The following is a 19,757-nucleotide window of genomic DNA, read 5'->3' on the forward strand; positions in this document are numbered from 1 at the left end:
AATGCCCTGCCAGAAACCCAGTACAGCCCTACTGGGGACTGTAACTTTCAGACCACGTTTCCTGTTAATCTGTTGTACTTTACAGCCTGCAACACTCTAGGAAACAAATCCAAAGCCAACGCTCAGCTGCTCCAAGCTGTCCTCCTGAACCCACCCCAGTGGGAGCAGAGCCTCCATCCACACTGCTCCCAGCCAAACCCAAGCCCAGTCACCTGCAGAACCTGAGAGAAACCCAAGAGCTCCCAAACACCCATCACAGCTTCCCCAGGATTCCCACATCCCCAGGAGGTGACCGCTACCTTCGCATGCACCGACGGGTCCTGCTGGACAGTGCACAAACCCTGGTACCCTGCAAGGGAATCCTCCTGCTCCTGGGCAGCAAGGGATGTGCTGGCCCTGCTGTGGGCAAGCTGGGTCCAGGACTGTAAGGTCCTGCACCCTGGGAGGGCTCAGGAGTGACCCCCCTGATTCTGGTGGCTCATGGGTGCTTGTCTCCATTTGCACCCATTAGAATCCCAGAGCAGTTTAGATTGAAGAGGACCTCAAAAACCATCTTGTTCCACCCCCTGCCACGGGCAGGGACACCGTCCCCTGTCCCAGGTTGCTCCAAGCCCCGTCCAGCCTGGTCTTGAAAAATTCCAGGGATGGGGCAGCCACAACTTCTCGGGGCAACCTGTGCCAGCCCCTCACCACCCTCACAGGGAAGAATTTCTTCCAAATGTCCCATCCATCCCTGCCCTCTAGCAGTGGGAAGCCATTCCTCTTGTCCTGTCACTCCATCCCTTGTCCAAAGCCCCTCTCCAGCTCTCTTGCAACCCTTTTAGGCACTGGAAGGGACTCTAAGGTCTCCCCAGAGCCTTCTCCTCTCCCCAGATCTCTCAGCGTATTTCTGCACCCCATGGGGGTGACAAGAGACAGGTGGCAACTCTGGGTTAATGGTTGGACTCAATGAATTTAGAGGTTTTTTCCACCCTTAACAATTCTATGATAAAACAAGATGTTTCTCCAACTCCTTGTGCTTCTGGGAGGGAATAAGGGACCAGATGAGTCCACGAGGAATCAGCCCGAGGCAGACACTGATGCCCCACCACCGTGGCTGTCTCCAAACACCCCCAGCGTGGAGCCCTAAGCGAGAGCAGGAAGTGAAACCTGCTCATCTGTTTTCCATCACCTATTTTCATTCAGAGGAATGAAAAAAAACCCAAACCAAACCCACCTTCACTAAACCAACTGGTGAAAACAAGAAGCCTGAATGTGTTCATGCTTCAAACTGTACCAGCTCCTCAGTGCTCACAGACACACCCAATACAAGTTGTTTTAAACCCACATTCCCCCTGGGTCAGGCTACTCTGATCCCCTGCCCCTGTGAGACACAGACCAGGACATAATACCTATAATTATTTTTATAGCCAAAAAAAAAAAAAAATTAATCTTGGAGGACATTTCAAATCGCTCTACAGAGTGTGTCAGGGCAAAGTGGCTCTTGTCCTCTCACAGCCAGCTCCTCTCCACCCCCAGCTTCCTCTCCCCAACCCAGAGAGCCTCCAAAATTAAAAGTAGAAGAGATCTGCTGCTGCTATTTCCGTCCAGACTCCACTTTTAAGGGTGAAAGCGTGCAAGGTAAGAGGGCTAAGGGCAGGCAGATGTCCTGGGGGAGGCAGCTGGGGGTCCCACAGGTCTTGGCTCAGCCGGGGTGCCCAGGGGTGACTTTCCACCCTGAGCAGCCACCCGAAACACCACAGTGCTCTCAGTGCTTCTCCCACACCGTGTTTGCATGCAGACTGGCAGCAATGCCGTTCACAGAGCTGGGACTTTGCATGAGATCTTGATTAAAGCACGAAAACGGGTTTCTGTGAACTCAGGAAACACGTGCCCTGGGGCAGGCAGCTGAAACACCGCAGTGGCACTGTGACACTGTGCCATCGCTGTCACCAAACCTCAAACGCAGCAATGCTGCTGCAGGCACCTCCCAAAACCCCAATTTTGAGTATGGTGATAACCAAGCAGCTTCCTGCTATCGGTGACTCCTTCCACCACTGTTCATGTGGCAGCTCAGCACCAAACACCCAGAGACAAAGGGCAGAAAGTCATAAGCCCATATTTTTGGGTCTGAACTGATAAAAACACACTGGAAAATGGGAAGGTTTGCGGCTGGAGCTTCTTCCTGTCACATCCGAAGTCTCACCAGAAATAAGAGGGTTTGCTACTCACCAACACCTGAGTCAGCCCCATGGCACCAGCAGGGCTGCCATGTCCCATCCGACCGGGAAACCCGCCACAGGCAGGGAACCAGCAAAATCCCAAATCTGCCATTCCTTTGGGACAACATGGTGAGTGCAAACAGGCTGAAATGGAAGTTCCTGGCTGGCACCCGAATATCCCCTTTCTTTGGACAGTGGCTCAGCACAGAAATCCCACTCTGGGCACGAGCTCCCTGATACAGCCAGAACACAAATGCAGCGACAACATCAAGGGTGGAAAGTGGTAATGGTGGCTCAGGGAATCCCAAAATGGGTCACCCACGTGCACCATAAATATCCAGCTTCCCCAGCTGAGCAGTCCCATCACAGGGCCTGCAGCTTGTGGACACATTTGCGGCTCCTCTGCTCCTGCTCTTTGGCATCGCAGCTTTCGAGAGCAGAGCCAAGAAAGTGGAGATATCCCAAGGGGCGATGGGAGCCTGGATGTCACAGGGCCATTCCCACCAGCAAAGAGCACCGTCCCCTCTGGGTTAAGGCACCCCAGTCCCACCACCTCAGAGGGCTTTGCCTTGCAGGGACACATCTACAGCTCCTGGAACCGCTGAGCATTTGCAACTTGCTCTGAGCTTGTTGCATCACGACGTCTTTCCTCGCTGCACCATCATGTCATGTGGTGATGTTGGCCCATACCAGGCTGCAAAATATCCATACAAGATGCTCTAAGGGCATACAAGGAGCCCGGCCACCCCGGGCAGACGTGGGGCTGGCGTCGGGCTATTTTAGCAGGAGGTTAATCTCCAGCTCCTGCCAACTCAAACAGGGCTGGCAGCCCACGGGCTGGCGCCTGCAACATGGCAGGGCACGGTAATCAGGTGATGAAAAGGTAAATAAACACTGGTGCCACCCACGAGCACAGGCACAGGCGGCTGCCCCGGGGCTCTGTCACAGCCTCCGTGTCCCCGGGGAGACCCGGCCCCGCTTCCCGGCCAAAGCAAACACAAACTGGGACAGGGTGGCGTTGGGGGTGCTTCAAGGAAACATTTGAGTTTCTCCTGCTGAAACAGGAGCAAAAAATCCCTGGAGCACATCCCTACAGCAGCTGGTGTTTCTCCATCCTGCACTGACGTATTGCATCCCACTCTGCTTTGGGGGAAAGTGAGGCACCAGGTGACACTCTCACTGGCCAGCACGTGGCAAAGCAACCCCTGGTGCACATTCAGGTCCAGGGTGCAATCCACAACAGCAAACATCCTGCAGGGTGAACACTGAAATTCCATTTTCCTTCACCTTTTCAGGAGCTTCCCTTGGATAAAATCAGATTTCCCTCATGGGTAATACTTCTGCCCCCAAACGATGTGGGAAGAGCATGATGCCCTCTGGGGGAATAATGATGAGCATCACACCCAGGCCCAGCTTTCTTCTCTAAATAACTTAATTCAAGCTGTATTTCTATGTTGTAAACTCCTTTGTTTTTTCCTGCCTTTAATATCTTTTCCCATATGCAGGGAAGGGGAAATGGATGCGCAAAATAAGGGATGCATCCAATTTCTTTGGACTTTGCTGACAAGCAGTAAAATAGTAGTGAAAAGAGTAAGAAAACCCTAAACCAACCCCAGCTGGGAGAGCAGCTCCCGTCCTGTGACATAAAGCAGGAACCTGGGCAGGGCTGCTCTGGGATCCCTCCACCATCCCACAAGACACCAGGCAGGATAAACTGTTATTGTAACTGGCTGCCTTTCCCAGGGCCGGCTGCACGGGAAGGATCCCATCCTGGAGGGACATCTGCTCTGCCTCACCCCCGGTGACAGCCAGCACCGCACACCACCGCCCCCCAAAACTGCTGGATTGCACAACCAGGACAGGCTTTGCCGGGGTGTTTTAACGCACACTCAGCCCATAAATCCCACCCGAGGATGGAGCATGGGGCTGCTCCTCATCCTCGAGGTGAGAAGTGTGAAAACCAGCGTTTGCGAGCTAATCCCTGGTGTTTTAGCGTCATCTGGGATGACAAACACTCAAAGCCTAATGGTGCTAATGCTCCCTGATGCTCCCGGAGGACAAAACACAGTGATCCAAGTGCCTGGCTGTGTATGGCTTAAACTCACCCACACCACTTCCCTTTTTGCACAGCTCCCTGCCGGAGCTTCCGAGCACCGCTGCATCCCTGGAGCCCGCCCTGCACCTCCCGTCTTGCCGGGACTCTGCCCCTGTGCCAGGGCAGGAGGGGGCTCTGCTCGGGAGGAGCGGCACCCTCAGGGTGCAGCTGAAGGGACTGTGCCCGCTTCAGCTCCCGCCCGGCCTCCCTCACCCTCTGCCTCTGAGAGCTGGAACTGGACCCACATCCCCACGGCTACCACACTCTAATGCCCCTAGATCGGGGGCAAGCACACCCTAAAGCTCACTTAGCCTTTCACCAGAAAAGCCCCAGACGTTAAACCCCAACAGCCAAGCAGCCATCCGAGACCCAGCACGGCAAGGGGCTGCCCCGGGGCACCCCCTTGGCAGAGGGTCACTGACCCCCGACCACCCACGCATGGAAATGCCACCCCTGGGCGGGCACAGCTGCAGCGGGACCATGTGAGCCCACGGGGCTGCAGCAACCAACATCTCCCTCTGTGCCGAGCCTCTGCGACCCGAGGAACACAGGAACGAACCCCGCGTTAAAAGGCACCTCGTGGGAGCAGGCACAGCACTGGGAGCATAGAATCACGGAATGGTGTGGGTTGGAAGGGAGCTTAGAGACCATCCTGTTCCACCCCCCTGCCATGGTTAGAGACCATCCTGTTCCACTATCCCAGGTTGCTCCAAGCCCCGCCCAACCTGGCCTTGGACACTTCCCGGGATGGGGCATCCATCCCCATCCTTGTGCCTGGTGAACACAGCCAAGCTCTGCTTTGTACCACAGCCTGCTCCCAGAGGATTCAGCCCTTCTCCTGTCCTCCACCACCCCCAAGGAGCTGCTCCCAAAGCCACGGGTGCTCTCCTCCTGTGCCTTCCCCTCCAGAGCAAAAGCAGTGGTGGCTCTGGGTGTGCCGTGGGTGGGGAGGCCCTCCAGCCCCAGCACCTTATTTGCCTATCACCTCACAGCTGCTTTTTCCTGTGTGCCAGGTGAGGTTTGCTTACACCAGCGACAGCCGCTCGTTCGGGGCTGCTTCAAAAGGCATCAGGAAGATAAAGTAAACGAGATACAACCCCCCTCCCACGGCAAACACCAGCGGTTTGCTGTTCCTGTAATTCCCCAGCTCTCATCCCTGCTCCAGCCATGCCCTGCACTTCGCAAAAGCCCAGAGCCCTTGTGGCTGGGGGATCCACCGCCCCAAAAATAAGCAAATTCAGGCCAGCTGGGGATGGCAGCAGCCCGGGGTGGGTGAGTAGCACATGAGGATGGACAGCAGAGGTTGAGGGGCCAGAAACATCCTTGCTGTTTTCCAGGCGATGCTTTAGGGTAAAATGACCCAACCGTTTTCCTCACTGGCACCCGGATGCTGTCAATGGCTGGCAAAAAATTCAGCCCCAAAAATTTCTGGTTTGGGTCACAAAGCCTCCTGTGGCAGACAGAGCTCCAGATCAGCTGCTCATCCCACCCTCACACTGCTCTTCCAAACTCACAGATACTGAACCCAGCCCCATCAATCTCCCCAGGACAGTGACAGGGTCCCAGTGGAGAACTGGGAGCACCAGGCACCCACAGCCCCACTGCTGCAGTCGGAGGGGGAAAGCTGAAAGGCTCATTTGTTCCTTTTTGGCCAGCTGAGCTGATCTCAGCAGGTCAGGGACTAGGAAATGCACTTGTCCTGCCCCGCTAAGAGCAGCAAAGAACCAAACAAACCCAGCCCAATATCTCCTTCTCCCCAGAAAATCAGACATGACATTTCTGTGCTGAAGGATAAGCCACCACCACCATGCCCCACTGTTCAGGGAGAGGGAAACAGGAATGGAGGAGGGAGTAGGGCATCAGACCAATGGTCCAAGAAGCTGTGTGAAATAAATAAGGAAAGCCTCACCCATCCCACTCCAAACTTCCTTTCCTTCATTCTTGGAAATGGCTCATCCCCAAAATGTTGGGGGGCACAAGCTCCCCTTCACTGCAGTGCAAGGGGTCCTGGCACAGGGCCACAAACCTTGCCCAGCCCTTAGCATCCTCCTCCTATGCCACAGCAAAAAGCACATTGGTTCCCTGCCAATATCCCACCTCCTTTCCTTAATGCCAGGAAAATAAGGACAGAAGATTTTGCCCATTTCACTCTGAAAAATGAAGCTGCCACTTGGGTTTGCTGCTCCAGTGCCCATGTGGCGTTTGCAAGAATAAAGCCTTGGAGAAATTTAAGGGAAAAACCTTGGGCAAATGGGACTTCAAGCAATGTCCCCTCACCCCTGTCCCCATCAGCACCCACAGCAGATCCTGGGATCGCTTTGGGAGTGGGAGGGAGCGGGAAGGAGGAAACCCGTGGCTCCAGCCAGGGATGGATTATTTGAGCAAGCTAAAAGCAGCGGTTTGTTCCCTCCTGCACCAACGCAGTGGAAAGAATTTCCAGCTCCAGCTCCTGGGTGGAAAAGCTAAAAATCTGCATTTAAATAGTAACGGTTTTGGAAAAAGAAGAAAACAAACCAAAAACCCCACAACCACTACAGGAGCTTGAATAAAATAAAGCTAAAAGTGTGGTGGGTTTTTTTAGTTTTGGGGTTGTGTTGGGTATTTTTTGCTTCTTCCTACCTCTGCTTCAGGCAGACCCTTTCCATAACTGCAGGGAAAGGCGAGGGAGTGACTCTGCCTCATCTGGGAACCTTCTGCCAAAGTTACCACAACCCCAAACAAGGGACATGGTGCAACTTCAATATATTCTCTTCTTTCACCCTAGAGACACCATTTTATTTCCTCCTTTGTCACCCTAAACCTTAGTTTTCAGCTAAGTGTTAAGTAAACTGGGAATTTTTGGCCAGTAATGTTTTCTCATTGTTTTGGGCTTTGCTGCAGCCTCCTGCCCTTGGCTGCTCCCCACATCCCTGAGATGCTCAGTTGCCACCCAGAGCCAACCCCCAGACCCAGCACAGTGGCCAAAAAGCCCCAGCCAGGCCAGGGCACAGTGCAGTGGGGGATTTGTACCCTCTCCAGGCACACTGGACAAACTGGGCACTTACAGCGACTCCAACACCCAGTGACAAAACTTAATAACGTTTTCCTGGCAGTGCTGGAAGCAGTTTAGGAAACCAAGCACAGGGATCTGTGGAGGCAGCAGTGCCAGGAGCCCCAGCGGTGCCCTCACTGCCAGGTCAGCTCAGAGAGTGCCCAGCCCCAGGAAGATTCAAACGCAGCAGGGGAGGAACTTCAGCACCAAAACTGGGCTGAGCCTTTCAGCTGAATTCTGCAAGAGCTGGGAAAGAGCAAGGTGGGACCATGTTTGGGATTTTATTTCTAAAAATCCTAAAGGATTTAAGAAAAATCCTATTCTTCCTAAAAATATTTGAGCTGAAAAGACTCCAGGTAAGAAAATGAGACTAGGATGCATTTTTCCAAAGGGATGTATTTGATTCTGGAGGAGAAATGCTGCTCAGAACACAGCAAATGCTGCTGTGCCCAATGGGGGAACAGCATCCCCCAAAACTGCCTCTCCAAGGACCAGCTCCAATATCCCTTTACACTGAGACAAGCAACTTCCATGAGGCTGCAAGCAACCATCAAGGATATCACATTTGCATGTCTTGGAAAATAAACCAATAAATAATAAAAATAAGTAAGAAACAGAAAAAATAAATTATATTACAAATGTAACTAAAGTTACTAAAACAAAGCCCCACACCTGCAGTGCCAATTTTAAAAAAGAAAAAAACCCAAAAAGAACTACAGGATATTGCTTTTAAATCCAAACTGCATCTTTTCCCCTTCCCTGCCAAGATGAGGAACCTGCTCACCCTGACCCCTCCAAAGGCTGATGTTTGTTCTAATTGCTATGTTTTAATCCATATGTTCTAACCAATCCTGCTGCAGCCGAGCCCCAGGGCACAAACTGGGCTGTGCATTTATGGATCATGAAAACCTGGAGTGGGCTGGAAGAGTTCCCTGCCCCAAGCTCGGGGCCAAAGGGATTCAACTCCATCCTCAGTGTGCTGTGGTCTGGAGGGAGTGGGGTTGGAGTATTTTTTCCATTTGTTTGTTTTCTGGAGGAAATGCTTCTGCCATGGCAAACCTGTGGGGAATATGAAAGTCTGAACATGGCATCCCATTCCAACCCACCTCCCATGCCAAATAAAATCAGGGTGATAAAATACATCCAGTGTATCTGCAGGGTGATGCATCCCCCGACCCACATGGGTGCTAATGAGCTGCTTTTTACTCAAACTGTTAATATCAATCATTAATTTATTTTGCAGAACTCCTTGCCCCAGCTGACCTGCCCCCACCCCTCCCTTGGCTTTTTCTGGTATCTGTTCTCAGAGCCCAGTCTATTTTCAGCAATCCTCTTGGATGGGTTTTCATGGAAAATGAAGTCTACCCTGCCCTTAGTTTAGATTATATCAGAAGAAAAAAATTTCTGTAGGATAGAAAAGATCTGTTCTTCTGGATGGGAAAAAGGGGCAAGTTGGACAATTAATACTTTTCATGGATGAACTCTCTGAGGATCACACATTTCTATGTAGTTGAAACAGTTCCTTTCCTGGAGTGAGATACTCAGAGATCCCTGGAAATATGAGTCACTTCTAGGGTTTTTCATAATCTCCTTCCAAGTATGTATAATATCTGTGTGCATGACTATAAATACGAAATATTACACATATATGTATACATACATGATAGCGACATATATTTGTGCATAAGGATAAAATCTTTTTTATGTACCTAAATACAGGGATACCTAAATATATTTGTGTGAAAAAGGGAAGAATAATTTGAATTAGGCTTTTATAAATAGAAGAGGAACCCCAGAATGGGCCTGAGCCAGCACTGCAGAGCAGCCCCATCTCCTCCTGGCTCACTGCAGGACTCCCCTCCGGAGGGGAGCAGAGAAGATCCCTGGCTCTCAAAGCATGCAAAAGCCCAGAAAAACTGCAAAACCCCAAAGGACACCCCAAAGATGACCCGAGGGGAAGCCTCTGTGACGGCCAGAGCAGGCGGACCAGGAACAGAGCTCCATCACTTCCCCTCTCCCGCCCTTGCACTGCTGAGCCAGCCTTTCTCATTTTTACTTTTCCACTCACTCCCCACATATTCCTTAATTTAGCCCTTCTGTTGACTCGGGAGGTTGCAAAATGGAAAAAGGAAAGTGCAAACAGGCAGGTAAGGGGAGGGTTATCCCGACCTCGGCTGCCCGGCTCCCGGGAGCGGGCGGTTCCTGCTCGGCAGAGCCCAGCTGCCCTGATGTGTTACGGGGCAATCCTTGGGCATCTGGCCCCCGCCAGAGAGCCCGGAGTCACCCTCGGCTCAGTTCCTCCTCGAGGATCTTTGAGCTTTCACTCCCCGTGCCGAAGGAAGCAGAAGAGAGAATCTCCCCCACCCACACAGCCTTCCCAAAAAAACAACTGATTTTTATCACCAACAAATGCAAGCAAAACTGTTTCCAAACCAGAAGAAGAAATATCTAAACAAAAAAACCCCTGTATAATAAATCAAATATCTAACACAAAAACCCCCACAGTTTTGCATTTGCTCTGAGGGCGGCTCTGCAAGCGCTCCAGGGGGGTTCTCCAGAAAGACAAGTTAAAAAACAAAGGAAAAAAGGCGTTTTGGCTATTCATCACCAAGGAGGACACGGAGCAGCTGTGGGGGCTGGTCCCAGCACAAGGGACAGCTTTCCCGGCCGGGCACAGCCGGCGGCTTTGGGGCGGTTCAGGCACGGAGAACGCCCGGGGCTGCCCCGGCACCGCGTCCCCGGCCCGGCCCGGATTAACTCACATCCCTTCCCCGCCTCCCCCCGCGCCGGTCTAAAATACACAGAGTGGTTAAATAGCAGGAAACACCCGAAGCAAAAATACCGCGGGCAGGAACCCAGGGGCACAGGGGACACGCAAAAGCAAGGAGCGGATTTCCTCCCCAAAACATCGCACCTCCGACGGGGACCGTGACCCTGCCGCGGGCTGGCCCGGGCCACCAGCGCCCTGTCACTCGTCCTCGAGTGCCTTCACCCTTCAGCACGGATCTCTGATAGGGAGAAACAGCTTTTTATTGTGCGTGGTTTGTTTTTTCCCTCCATAAAGGGATCTTTTGTTCAAAGGTGTCCCACAGTGACTTGCAAATGTTAGTGTGGGGGAAAAGTTTTTAATATATATATATAAAAGTTATCAGCGGGTTAATAAGTTACATTAGTTTTTTTTATCAAATAAGACAATATATATATAATCTCAAATGAGAGACTATATACATATATAAAATCTCAAATGGCATATATATATATATGGATATATATAAAAATCTCAAATTGGACACAGGTTACTCTCAGATGGAGCACATATGTATAATCTCAAATGGGACATACACATACGGTCTCAAATGAAAACATATCTATAAAATCTCAAATGGGATATAGAAGTATAAATATAATCTCGAATGGGTTCCTGTAGGACCAGAGGGCTCAAAGCCAGGACCTGCATCAGCACATCCAGCAGATTCCTGAGCATTTAAATTCTAGGATGATTTTGATGATCAGAGCAGTGACACTTAGGTTTAGGACTACTATAGATCTAGACTTCAACAAGAGGTACAACATTTCAGATTTCAGCCACCACGGGTCACAAATTGATGCCATCACATACCCTGAATGTCCAGGGATGTGTTGGACCAGGCAGCACATGGGTAGATGGGATCACCACCAAACCACAGCCTGACCGCAGCCTCGCCACCTCTGCGGGTGAGAATGAGAAAAGGTTTTTTACAGAGTGATAACGAGCAGCCAAACCTCAAAAACTGGGAGGTTCCCACAGCAAACCAGCAAATGCTTGTTATAGACATGAGTCTAATCTCTGGCAAGGATTAATGCAGCATTTCTTCAAAAGAGCAACACTCTGGACTCAAATGCGACCCTTTGGTCACGAGATGACCGCTCGACTAAGGCAAGCCACCCACGGAGCCACAGCGTGGAGGAGACCCACCAGCGTTAATCCTGGTGGGAATAACGAGCCCCCCGTGCAGCTCTGCTCCTCACAGGCAGCGCTGGGATGCGGGGGGAGCAGGCAGCTGCCTGCAGCCCTGCCTGCCAGGGGTTAACCGCCCACGGAGGAGCCTCCGGCGCACGCTCACGTCATGGAAATACTGGAGTAACCACAATTTTCTCTATTGCTTTTTGGCTACATTTTTTTCAACATTTCTACACTTCCACCCCAGATCTCTGCTACCTGTTTTCCAGTGAGGTAACTGGTACTGACAGCAGCTCCATTGAGCAGCCAGGGATTTTGTTTTTAAATACAGGTTATTGTTATACTTTCTACTTCCAATGCTACCAACACTGAAATACAAAAAAAGATCATGAGTAACAATACCACCAAAAAAAAAATTATCAGATGCAGAATAATAAATAAAGGTGGGCTGTGGGTTGGTGCTTTCTGGGTTTTCTGAGTAGTAATATTGCACTGGGTCGGACTGAACCCACAGAGAGCTCTGTCCTGCTTCCACTCACCCACGCAGAGTGGCCACAGGCCCCTTCTCCTCCATCCATCCCTTCTACCCATCCCAGTGCCCTCAGCCTCAGCTGTTTCTCCTGCCCAAGGTGCTCTGGCTGAGCAGAAGGGGCTGCCGGCATTGCCTTCACCCCATCTGAGATGCCATGGGAGATCATCCATGTGTGCTATATGAGAACCAGGGGAAGGGGAGGGGGAAAAAAAGGGGGGTGAAAAGGGAAAAAAAGAAAGAAAATATAAAAAAGCAAGCAGAAAACCCCAACACTCTCCTGATAATCACAACCTACTTCAGTATTTCCACCCTGTAACTGAGACCATGAGTGCCAGCAGTGCCAGAAAACATCAGCCTGGCAGCTCAGCTCCTGCTCCACATGCCAGTCCCAGTGCCTCCCTTCTGGAACACTCTTCCAGCCTATTACTGCACTAACCCACATCCCACCAGCCAGCCCAGGAGAAAACAGCCTCGTCTCTGCAGCGCCACTGGTTGAACTCAGCAGAGAGAACCAAGGGGCTGGGCAGGGAGCACTGCCTAAGTGCCCTGATGGGCTTTTCCCATTGAAAATAATGAGCAGGAATTGTAGAGCGTCCTTGTGCAAGGTCAGCACCCACATGCCCGGTATTACCTCCCAAAGAGGTTTGTTATTCTGCTTTTACTGCCCTAATCCCCTGTGGAATACAGTTCAGCTGTTGCTCTTAACTTCTCAGTCCTTCTTTCAACAGCCCTGAAAACATTAACAGGGATGGAGCATCCACTGGCCCCCAGGTGAGCTTGATGGACCAAGAGAAGGGTTTTGTGGCTGGTCCAGCCATTGCAGTGCCTCGCAGGGAGGAGCCCCTTCCCCAGGAGTGGGGCAGCACCAGCTGGAAAAAGGGTGCAAACACTCAACATCTGGCTCATAGCTTACAAAAAATAACCTTAAAAAACCCCCCCAACAATACTTTGGAGGGGTATCAGCATCCCAACTGACTCTGCAAGAGCTGTGTGTGGGAGAAAAATCAAAGCCATCTCCTCCAGAGGTTTGAACGTATGAAAAAGCATCAAACCACCTCATTTTTCAGGACTGTGAAAATAGAAACATTTCAGTGCTACCAGCAGCCCTGTGAGGTTTCTGATGCCTTTTGATGCCCAGTTCAGATCCCTGGTGCCAATCACAGGACAGCACTGGGAATGCTGCTCTCCAGGGAGGTTTTGTGCATCCAGGATCAGCCCAGATCTCGAGTGCTGCACAGGGCAGCTGTCAGCACCAGAAACAACAACCATCTGCTCTAAGTCACTTGAAGTCTCCCTTGCTCAGCCCCACTTTGTGCCAGCATCTGCAACCCTGGCCCCTGTCAGGGATGTTCCGTGGTATCCATGCCAGAGGCACCACCTGGGCTGTGGCTGTGCCAGGACAGACCCAACACTCAGCCAGGAGCCTCCTATTCTCACACCATCCCTTTTGCAGGAGCAGATCAAACGCAGAGCGAAAAGGCAGCAAGTTGGATGCTTCTCAAAAATTAAAATTCTCCTTGGGAGGAAGAAAGCAACAGCAACACCCGGCATCGAGTGATGCTTTCTACTCAAGAAAAATGGGTTTGAGGCAAGCTTTAGAGAGCAAAACTTACTTGCAACATCAGTATCAATAGGATTTTTCAGGGATTTACCCCGAAGGGAGATGACCACAAAAACGGAATGCTTCAGATCAGATCTGGAGATAAGAAAAGGCTTAAAACATGCAGAAAGACCAATGCCACTGAAATGGCCAAGAGGAGAGGTGTGACTTTGTGGTGGTGGCTGTGGCTCTAGGATGGCCATAAACTCTTGACTGGAGCAGGGACTTCAAAAGAGACGCCAGAATTACTGGGGAAAAGGATTACCCTGGGAGAAAGGGGGTATTTTGCTACTAATGGTGTTTTTGGAGGACCCGCTCAAGCCCCTTACTGGAAGCAGCACATCCCAAGCCAGCATCTGGGCATCCACAGTGCGTCCAGCTCCTCTTAAATTAGTGTTTTATAGCACCAGCTCTACCACCCCCAGCTTTAAAACCAGCAATGAAATAAAAAAATTCATGAAATAACACTTGTGCCACAAGGCAGACCAGCCCCAGGGGTAAACACAAGACCTGCAGGCACAGTCCCTTCTCCCACAGCACAGTCTCTGCGTCTTCTTGCCCTGCAAATCTTCCTTCCCTGGTTCCTGCAGCATTTAGACAGCAGATGTCAGTTTTTCTGAACGTTGCTCTTGATTCACAGTACTTTTTAAAGGTAGGTGTGAATGCAGGTAACCTCAGAGGACAGCACAGAGATGAAAATCCCAAGTTTCCTTGTCAATTACGAAAACTTTGCGTAGTCTCTCCCCAAATTTGAAGGCGCTCGCAAGGTTTGAATGCCTCAGCATTTCTCCTCAGGGAAAGGATTTGGAGGAGGAGAAAAAAAACCCCACAACCCGTAGCATGTTTATGAATCAGACTGTTAAGCGTGTGTTTTGGGGGTGGAAAAGGTGGGCGATGCGCAGAGGAACAGAGCGCAGAGTTCGATGAGTCAGAAAATGCTGCTTTTCCTCTTCTTGCTGCCACCTCAAATATTTCAGCGTGAAATAGAAATTTTATTTCTTCTTCTTTTTTTTTTTTTTTTAATTTTATTATTGTCAAGAGAGAGCTGGAGCATAACCTTGGCTCGTTAGCAACCGCCAGCAGCTAATCCAACGTCAAGCCCCGCTCCGCAGGCGGAGTACGCACAGACACGGGCACACGCGTGTGCTGACGGATGTACACACACATCCTGGGAAAAGCACGCAAAGAAATCATAGATCACTGTTGCTCCTAGCAAAACAGGGGCTCGGATGTGTGCTCACATCAGCTCCTTGAGGATGAGCCTCGGTGGGTTTGAGGAGAGCAGCAGCACAGCCCAGGCTGGATTTGGGCTTGGGGATGTCTCTTCCTCCCGCCCAGGCAGGCTCGGCACGCACATGGGAAAATACACACAAGGGTTTGGGGATCCTGAATGAGACTTACGGAGACACAGGGAGGTGTGTTGGAAAAAACAAGTAAATTTGCTCATGGGTTTTGAGCTGAGCCGGTGCTGAAGCTGGTTTGGATTACACTTAAACACGGTTACATTGCATCTTCAGCAAGGCGTGGGAGGGTCTGCAGAGCATCAGGTACCACGGTGGGGCCACCCCTGGAGCAGGGCAGGTAAAGAAGAGGATGGGTGAGCCCCCAAGGAGGGCGGATGGGCAGGATGATCCTGCCCGGCTGCGTTTCCAACTGCAGCAGGGCTTCTGCTTCAGAGTCAGAGGAGATAAAACACAAGATGAGATAAACGCCCCTATGCTGCAGCCTCGAGTTTGACTCCACTGACATTCACAGCCCATTTAGGTTACCGATGGAGCAAATAAAATTATGCATATGCATTAACTCCAGCAATATCCTGCCTGAAATGTATGCTCATTTACACTGAGAAATCCATTTAGAAGAAATAAATCAGAGCTATATTTAAAACAGAAAAATCACTTGGCTGTCCACGAAGCAACTCCTGTTTACATCTGTCATTTCTTGGCAAAACTCAAATCATTTCGAGGGAAATTGTGCCCCTGGTTTTACATTTAGGAAGGAAAATGTTTGCACGCCTGTACCCTCCTGCTCAGTCTGTTATAAAATAACAGATGTGCATTTAGGTTTTTTCATTTGTTTGTGGTTTTTTTAAAGTTCTGTGGTCTAAAAGCAACCTGTGGAGCTTGGAGCTGGTGGATGGGATGAGGTATAGGGAAGCACCTGCCAGGCACATGTGAGACATCCAAAGCATTTATTAATTAAAATTGACTTGGGAGATTCAGAATTGCCGTGGTGAGACTTAAATGTTCTGCGGCTTCTCCAGTTTCCTTGGCAAATGAAAGGCCATGCTGACAGCACTGATGACAGAGCTGAAACAAGAACACAAGCTCTTCCTAATGGAGAAATATCTCCTTCCACTCCAGTAATCTGTACCACACTGCTTGGCTGCCCAGCCACGATCTGGAGATACCAAATAATCAGTATTGCTCTCTGTTTCCTCCTGCAAATGTGTTTGTGAGCACTGGATCTGAACAAACAATTTTAAGCTCCAAAAGAATACCGCCCCCCAAAAATAAAATAATTTTATATCAATCACACCAATGACGGCTGCTTCTCACTTAACGTCAGAGCTCGTTGCAGCTCGTATTTTTTTAAATGCAATAAAAAAGCAGCAGCCAGCAGCTCTAGGAAGTATGTCAGGAGGCAGTTTTTCAGAAAGATGATGTATTTCAGATTGTGATTCACGACCACACTGGCAGTTTAGAGTTCAGGATTAGAAGGAAATGAATGAATGTGAGACAGGAGGGTGCAAAAATGAAAGTAGCTGGAGCTGAAGGCCTGCTCTGCACTTTGAGTCACACAAGATTTGAGTTTTCTTCCCCTTCTTTGCAAGCTCAAACGAGTCCCCAAACTGCCCCACACTTCTGCTGCCAGAGTTCAATTTAAACCTAAATTGAAATGCAATTTGATACAGCCCATCTCCAAGCCCAGCTCGTTGCCCCAAGCTGCTCCCTGCAGCACCCTCACCCCAAGCAGCTCTCCCAAACAGGATACCCAAGGGTACCCCAGCACAGCCGAGGAGGTTGATGCCTGCTGCCACAAAACAACCTGCAAGTTCTCAGCATGCTGCAAGAAACCCCCACTCTTTGCTTAACATTAAGGTTTTAAGCCAAGCAAACCACACAGATCCCTATCTGCATGGTTTTAAGCTGTTCTAACCTATGTCTCATTTGCACATGAGAAAAAATTTACTGCTCAGAAATTGCAGAAATTCAGAATTCTTAAAAACCTTCGACCACATTTCACTGAGGGTGTCACTGCTCACATCGTCCAGGCACATCACTGCGAGCTGTGCAGTACAGGAGCTGCAGAGCTGTGCTTGGAAGGTGAAAGACACAGGACACCCCAAAGTCAGAAGCTCTTGTGAACCAACAGCCTGTGAGAAACCCAACGCTGGGGTGTGTGGGAAACAAAACTGCCGAGCGAGGAGAGCACAGAGCCACTGCTTGCAAGAGGAGGAAGCAAAAAGAAAAAATAAAAAGGCAAACTAATTGCCACCACTAATTCTTTGCTCTGCACCTACGTCACACCTTTGAGCTCCCCTTTTCAAGGCAGAGCCCGGTGCCACTGAGCAGCCAACGTGCCTGACTCAGTGATGATGATTCACTTGGGCAAACAGAAGGACAAAGCCACCAGGAGCCCCACAGTGGTGATGCCCATCGGTGACACCCTGCTGCCCAGCACAGACCACCCTTCAGCCACATGCTCCCATGGGGCCAGGAGATGGCACTGAAATTGGGTGCAATTATACCTTGAAATCAGACCAACCACCTGTTTGATAAGGATGTATTTTGCATTAAGGATGTATTTTGCCTTCAGCCCTCGAAGCAGAGGGGTCCCTCCCAGTTAACCAGACAGGTCCCCAGCTGCCCTTCTCCAAAATCAAGCCTAACAGGGGCAGATGTGATGCTCCATTGCTTGCAGCTTATGCAGATGCTCCATGGCAAGAGCTCCCAAGTCCAGCCCTGACCATACTGGCTTAGGTGATGGAGCTGAAGCTGCCTGGGTCAGGGAGCACTGGTGGGATGAGGACACTGAGCAGAGCTCAGCACAGGACGGCTGCTCACAAGGCTGGAGGAGTCACAGCCCTCTGATCCCACCTAACACAGCCCTCCCAACAAATAGAAATGCAGACAGCAATCCTGCCAGCATCTACTCAGGCTTTCCTTAGCCTCATCCATGAGGATCAAGCAAAAAGCAGATGCAACAAGCTCCAACCCAGGAGAGAGTGTACACGCTTATCTCCTTGCACAAGTTAAAGAAAGGACTCGATACTCCAAAGCACTGGAGCAAACCACCCTAAACCCTCCTGTTTCCTATGCAGAGTTAACGACCGACCTTGGTCACAGGCTGAAAAAAGCCACCCTAAAATCACCTGGGTAGGTCCAAGACACCCCGGCCAGCCCCTCCTGGGCACACTGAACACTTACAAAACACAGGTTTAAAAAATCCCCTTCCCCATGCCGTGAAGATGCCCAGCTGCTCGCAGAGGGTCCCCCGGGTCAGTGTGACACACGGCAGGGCCGGTACACGGACGGTCCCCCCAGCACCCCTCGCTCTTCCACAGCAGCACCCGCAGCCTGGGCTGCGGTAGTGGCGAGCGGGATCCCCCCACTGCAACACCTCTCACAGCTTTTTTGGGGCTTCCCTCTGTCACCCACGGGCAATGAGACCTTCCCCTGCTTCCTTCCTGGTAACAACATATCGCTGTCCCTCCCCGCTTTCTGTCACTCCGCCAGCGGAATTAACACCCCGCTAATTGCCGACGCTCCCGGCCGCCCGTACCCGCAGTAATTAGCCTTTAATTAAAGCCAGCAAATACTGCCCTAATCAACAGGTGTCCCGCGGCACATCCCCACCGATCCTCCGCACAGCCGGGGCCGGGGGGATGCTCTGGGAGGACCCAGGGCAGCACCCCGGACCTTCCCGGTGCCGGCGGCGAGGATCCCCGGTCCACATCCCGATCCCAGTGGGGAGGGTCCCGGTCCACATCCCGATCCTGGTCCCGGTAGGGAGGGTCCCGATGGAGGGCCCCAGCCGGGATGCCGGTGTCCCGTTAGCGCTGCCCCATCCCACCCCCGCCCCGCATCCCACGGCTGTCCCGTCCCGCCGCACTGACCATTGGGGCCGTACTTCTCCCGGTTGCGGCGGACCTGCTCCGGGCTGAGCCCGCAGCTCTCGCTGACCCCGAAGCGGCGGAGCACGTCGAGCACGGGGATGCTGTGCGCCGCCTCCATGCCCCGGCCCGGGGGTGCTGGCCGGGGGCGCAGGAGGCACACGGGGCGCCGCTCGCACGGCGATGCCTCGGCACCTCTCCGCCCGCCCGGCGCCGGGCCCGCCCCCCCGGCACCGCCCCGCTCCGCTCCCCGCCTCCCCCGGGGCCCCGGCCCAGCGCCGCCCCCTCGGCAGCCCCGGGACCGCGGAGAGCGGCAGAGCGGGGACCCCGGGGTGCGGCACCATCCCCGCTGCCGCCCGGGCGGGCCGTGGCAAGGGTTGGAAGGGACCTTAAAGCTCATCTCGTTCCACCCCCTGCCATGGGCACCAACACCTTGCACTGTCCCAGGCTGCTCCAAGCCTCGTCCAACCTGGCCTTGGACACTGCCAGGGATGGGGCAGCCACGGCTCCTCTGGGCACACTGTGCCAGCCCCTCACCACCCTCAGAGGGAAGAATTTCCTCCTCATATCTAACATAAATCTCTCCTCCTTCAGTGTGAGGCCATTCCCCCTTGTCCTGTTGCTCCAGGCCCCTGTCCAAAGTCCCTCTCCAGTTCTGTTGAAGCTCCTTTAGGCACTGGAAGGGGCTCTGGGGTCTTCCCGGAGCCTTCTCTCCTCCAGGCTGAGCAACCCCAGCTCTCTCAGCCTGTCGATGTCTCGGCAGATTTCCAGGCTGAGAAATGGGCAGGTTTGTGGGCAGTGGAAAGAGTCCAGAGGAAACAGTTGTGTCTTAAGCAGTTAAGAGCAGAGGTAAAATTTCAATCACAAAAATAATACAAAAAATATCAGGAGCAATAGAAGGAGGTGGGAATGCTGCAGGGATGCAGCTCAGCTGTGGGGTCTAAGGGGGCTGCCCAAGAGTGATGCTCTGGGTCCCCTCCATCACCCTACTTCTAGCTAGAAGCCAAGCATGCCCCAATCCTGCTCCTACTCTGCTGGAAGCAGAGCAGTTCCATGTCCACTGACTTTGGTGGGATCAGGATTATCACTGTATGATAGCAGCAGGAGCCCTGGAATTACACATCCCTGCCTGACACTTCTGGAAACCACTGGCACTGTTCCCATCAAGGCACTGTACCCAGAGAGAGGCAGCAGTGCTGGGCTGCCTTTGTCTTTGGAAATGTGAGAAGTGGACTGTCACTG

General features: G+C 51.8%; 1 protein-coding gene across 2 annotated transcripts in view; it reads right to left on the reverse strand.

The window, feature by feature from the left end:
- Positions 1-18,732, reverse strand: part of ATP2A3 (ATPase sarcoplasmic/endoplasmic reticulum Ca2+ transporting 3) — a 52,322-nt gene extending 33,590 nt beyond the window's left edge. For both annotated transcript variants that reach the window (XM_048324493.1, XM_048324492.1), the window contains exon 1: positions 18,519-18,732. In XM_048324493.1, the coding sequence (XP_048180450.1) occupies positions 18,519-18,636 (118 nt within the window). In that variant the 5' untranslated portion in view covers positions 18,637-18,732. The remainder of the gene's footprint in view (positions 1-18,518) is intronic.
- Between the last annotated feature and the right edge of the window lie 1,025 nt (positions 18,733-19,757).

The sequence above is a fragment of the Corvus hawaiiensis genome, chromosome 20, assembly GCF_020740725.1.
Source record: "Corvus hawaiiensis isolate bCorHaw1 chromosome 20, bCorHaw1.pri.cur, whole genome shotgun sequence".
Lineage (NCBI taxonomy): Eukaryota > Metazoa > Chordata > Aves > Passeriformes > Corvidae > Corvus > Corvus hawaiiensis.